The 5000-nt window shown below is 49.1% G+C and overlaps 1 protein-coding gene across 1 annotated transcript in view; it reads left to right on the forward strand.

The window, feature by feature from the left end:
• The first annotated feature begins 1056 nt into the window (after window positions 1-1056).
• Window positions 1057-5000, forward strand: part of LOC146640552 (uncharacterized) — a 63317-nt gene continuing 59373 nt past the window's right edge. The window contains exons 1-2 of the mRNA XM_085400081.1: window positions 1057-1261; window positions 3608-3808. Of these exons, the coding sequence (XP_085256207.1) occupies window positions 1057-1261; window positions 3608-3808 (406 nt within the window). The remainder of the gene's footprint in view (window positions 1262-3607; window positions 3809-5000) is intronic.

Here is a 5000-nt window from a genome sequence, read left to right on the forward strand (position 1 = left end):
GTGTGTGTGACAGACAGACAGACAGACAGAGAGGGAGATTCAAAGCATCAGGACCAGGAGATGACACAGTGCTCCAAAGGCCTGGTTCTGCTGCCTCCTCCTCCACCCACCTGCTGCAGACGCTTCTGTGAAGGGAAACTGCTACATGTTATGTCACCGATCCCTGCCATGCTGCGTGTCTAACGACCCGGCAGGGCCTGCTGAGTACAGTGGTGGTGGAATCGGCCCGATCGGACGCTCCTATCTGCCACTTTGACCTTTTTATTCCGTCAAATTTGGACCCATTTACACCAAGTCCAGAACCGTTGGTGCTATCGACATGGGGTCTTCACCAGGGTGTCCGGAGCACCCCGAAACCCCCCCGTAGACACAACTTTCATCCCTCTACGACACTTACTTTCCCAGTTATTCCATTTTATTCCGTCAAATTCTGGCTATTACCCCCTAACCTATCCCTAAGCCTCCTGCAAAGGTACTCTGAACCATGCCATGTTGGGCACCTGCGGATGCGCCCGCACACGGGCAACGCAATGCCAGTGGAACCAGGCCCTCTGCACCTTCCTTTCTCCGACTGGGACCCTTTTGTCCCATCCTTTTTGGTCCGATTCGCCATATCTCCAGAACCGAAGAAGCCATCGGCGTGGCCTCTTCGCCACAGCGTCCGGCACCCACCAAAACCCCCACCTAGACACCAACATCAGCCCTCTACACCTCTTACTTTTTCAGTTATTCCACTTTTGTCCCATCCTCTCCTGGCTTTTTCCCCATAACCTATCATTTAAGCCTCATCATACCTGCCGTGGGCCACTGGAGGGAGACAAATCACCATGCACTAAAATTCAAATTTTGCACTGCAAACCTCACAGTGTGTGTGTGTGTGTGTGTGTGTGTGTGTGTGTGTGTGTGTGTGTGTGTGTGTGTGTGTGTGTGTGTGACAGACAGAGAGAGAGAGAGAGAGAGAGAGAGTGACACTTGCTGTGTATTTAAGAAACAAACGCTCAAAGAAACCAAACAGAATGACACAGGCAGAAAGACACTGTTTTATTTTGGTAACCAATGATGCATTTCTTCTCCCCTTGTACAGGGCCTTTTATGACAGGAACAGGAACCACAGAGCGTCAGCGGCAGACATCCAAGCTGCACAGGGCACACGCAGCACCAGGCAGAATTAATGACGTCCCTGATCCACAGCTCAAGCCCAGCCACCCGCTGCCTCCTCGCCGCCTCCTCCCGGGACCTTCAAGGACCACCCACCAGCCACTGGTACACATTCCAATCTTACACAATGGCCCCAGCATCACAGGGCATCTCCTGACATTAAAATCTATCCTGATTTCTGTTGTTTTTCCCTCATCTCTGAGCCGCTGAGTGTGAGTGTGTGTGTGTGTGTGTGTGTGTGTGTGTGTGTCTCTCTCTCTTTTACACAAAAAACACATGTCAGTTGTTAAGGAAAATGTTATAAAACACTTCTTCAGTAAAGACTCAGAGAAGAGAAACACACAGAACTTCTTGCTAGCAAGGGCAGCCTCCACTCTAAGAGACTCCAGTGAGAGAACTGCCCCGGTCTTTATTTTATACTCCATTGAGCGTGCGTGTGTGCGTGTGTGTGTGTGTGTGTGTGTGTGTGTGTGTGTGTGACAGAGAGACAGACAGAGAGAGAGAGAGAGAGACACTTGCTGTGGATTTAAAAATTTAAAAAAACACACAGAAAACCCAAAGAGAAAAAGAGGCACACAAGTCGATTTGTACCGCATTGAGTTGCAAAGCAGCTGACCAGCTTGTGTGTGTGTGTGTGTGTGTGTGTGTGTGTGTGTCTCTTTTACACAAAAAATACATGTGAGTGCACTTGCAACAACTTTTAATATGCAATGTACAGGACTTGCCAGCTAGGCGCCATCCTGTGGACCAAACATGCAATTGAAAGATGTTATTTTCGCCGGTATAACTCCTTCAGACACTTTGTACCGCATTGAGCCAGCAGAGGGAGCCCCCCTGGTTCAATCCCAGTTGCACAGCAGTTGTGACCAGCTTCTGTCTGTGTGCTTTGGTGTGTGTGTGTGTGTGTGTGTGTGTGTGTGTGTGTGTGTGTGTGTGTGTGTGTGTGTGTGTGTGTGTGTGTGTGTGTGTGTGTGTGTGTTGACAGAGAGAGAGAGAGACAGAGAGAGAGAGAGACAGAGAGGGAGAGATACAAAGGAATGTAATTCAAATTTTGCACTTCAGACCTTACAGTGTGTGTGTGTGTGTGTGTGTGTGTTGACAGAGAGAGAGAGAGAGAGAGAGAGACAGAGAGAGAGAGAGAGAGAGAGAGAGAGGGAGAGATACAAAGGAATGTAATTCAAATTTTGCACTTCAGACCTTACAGTGTGTGTGTGTGTGTGTGTGTGTGTGTGTGTGTGTGTGTGTGTGTGTGTGTGTGTGTCTGTCTGTCTGTCTTTTACACAAAAAATGCACTTGCAACAACTTTAATATGGAATGTACTGGACTTCCCAGCTAGGCGCCCTCCTGTGGACGACAGGTGCAATCCCAGTTGCACAGCACTTGACCAGCTTCTGTGTGTGTGTGTGTGTGTGTGTGTGTGACAGACAGACAGACAGACAGAGAGGGAGATTCAAAGCATCAGGACCAGGAGATGACACAGTGCTCCAAAGGCCTGGTTCTGCTGCCTCCTCCTCCACCCACCTGCTGCAGACGCTTCTGTGAAGGGAAACTGCTACATGTTATGTCACCGATCCCTGCCATGCTGCGTGTCTAACGACCCGGCAGGGCCTGCTGAGTACAGTGGTGGTGGAATCGGCCCGATCGGACGCTCCTATCTGCCACTTTGACCTTTTTATTCCGTCAAATTTGGACCCATTTACACCAAGTCCAGAACCGTTGGTGCTATCGACATGGGGTCTTCACCAGGGTGTCCGGAGCACCCCGAAACCCCCCCGTAGACACAACTTTCATCCCTCTACGACACTTACTTTCCCAGTTATTCCATTTTATTCCGTCAAATTCTGGCTATTACCCCCTAACCTATCCCTAAGCCTCCTGCAAAGGTACTCTGAACCATGCCATGTTGGGCACCTGCGGATGCGCCCGCACACGGGCAACGCAATGCCAGTGGAACCAGGCCCTCTGCACCTTCCTTTCTCCGACTGGGACCCTTTTGTCCCATCCTTTTTGGTCCGATTCGCCATATCTCCAGAACCGAAGAAGCCATCGGCGTGGCCTCTTCGCCACAGCGTCCGGCACCCACCAAAACCCCCACCTAGACACCAACATCAGCCCTCTACACCTCTTACTTTTTCAGTTATTCCACTTTTGTCCCATCCTCTCCTGGCTTTTTCCCCATAACCTATCATTTAAGCCTCATCATACCTGCCGTGGGCCACTGGAGGGAGACAAATCACCATGCACTAAAATTCAAATTTTGCACTGCAAACCTCACAGTGTGTGTGTGTGTGTGTGTGTGTGTGTGTGTGTGTGTGTGTGTGTGTGTGTGACAGACAGAGAGAGAGAGAGAGAGAGTGACACTTGCTGTGTATTTAAGAAACAAACGCTCAAAGAAACCAAACAGAATGACACAGGCAGAAAGACACTGTTTTATTTTGGTAACCAATGATGCATTTCTTCTCCCCTTGTACAGGGCCTTTTATGACAGGAACAGGAACCACAGAGCGTCAGCGGCAGACATCCAAGCTGCACAGGGCACACGCAGCACCAGGCAGAATTAATGACGTCCCTGATCCACAGCTCAAGCCCAGCCACCCGCTGCCTCCTCGCCGCCTCCTCCCGGGACCTTCAAGGACCACCCACCAGCCACTGGTACACATTCCAATCTTACACAATGGCCCCAGCATCACAGGGCATCTCCTGACATTAAAATCTATCCTGATTTCTGTTGTTTTTCCCTCATCTCTGAGCCGCTGAGTGTGAGTGTGTGTGTGTGTGTGTGTGTGTGTGTGTGTGTGTGTGTCTCTCTCTCTTTTACACAAAAAACACATGTCAGTTGTTAAGGAAAATGTTATAAAACACTTCTTCAGTAAAGACTCAGAGAAGAGAAACACACAGAACTTCTTGCTAGCAAGGGCAGCCTCCACTCTAAGAGACTCCAGTGAGAGAACTGCCCCGGTCTTTATTTTATACTCCATTGAGCGTGCGTGTGTGCGTGTGTGTGTGTGTGTGTGTGTGTGTGTGTGTGTGTGACAGAGAGACAGACAGAGAGAGAGAGAGAGAGACACTTGCTGTGGATTTAAAAATTTAAAAAAACACACAGAAAACCCAAAGAGAAAAAGAGGCACACAAGTCGATTTGTACCGCATTGAGTTGCAAAGCAGCTGACCAGCTTGTGTGTGTGTGTGTGTGTGTGTGTGTGTGTGTGTCTCTTTTACACAAAAAATACATGTGAGTGCACTTGCAACAACTTTTAATATGCAATGTACAGGACTTGCCAGCTAGGCGCCATCCTGTGGACCAAACATGCAATTGAAAGATGTTATTTTCGCCGGTATAACTCCTTCTGACACTTTGTACCGCATTGAGCCAGCAGAGGGAGCCCCCCTGGTTCAATCCCAGTTGCACAGCAGTTGTGACCAGCTTCTGTCTGTGTGCTTTGGTGTGTGTGTGTGTGTGTGTGTGTGTGTTGACAGAGAGAGAGAGAGAGAGAGAGAGACAGAGAGAGAGAGAGAGAGAGAGAGAGAGAGGGAGAGATACAAAGGAATGTAATTCAAATTTTGCACTTCAGACCTTACAGTGTGTGTGTGTGTGTGTGTGTGTGTGTGTGTGTGTGTGTGTGTGTGTGTGTGTGTGTGTGTGTCTGTCTTTTACACAAAAAATGCACTTGCAACAACTTTAATATGGAATGTACAGGACTTCCCAGCTAGGCGCCCTCCTGTGGACCAAACATGGAATTGAAAGATGTTATTTTCGCCGGTATAACTCCTTCAGACACTTTGTACCGCATTGAGCCAGCAGAGGGAGCCCCCCTGGTTCAATCCCAGTTGCACAGCAGTTGT

The sequence above is a fragment of the Rhamphochromis longiceps genome, unplaced genomic scaffold (assembly GCF_057381845.1).
Source record: "Rhamphochromis longiceps isolate RC_006_pf unplaced genomic scaffold, R_longiceps_female_GT1.1 unmapped_scaffold_5, whole genome shotgun sequence".
Taxonomy (NCBI): domain Eukaryota; kingdom Metazoa; phylum Chordata; class Actinopteri; order Cichliformes; family Cichlidae; genus Rhamphochromis; species Rhamphochromis longiceps.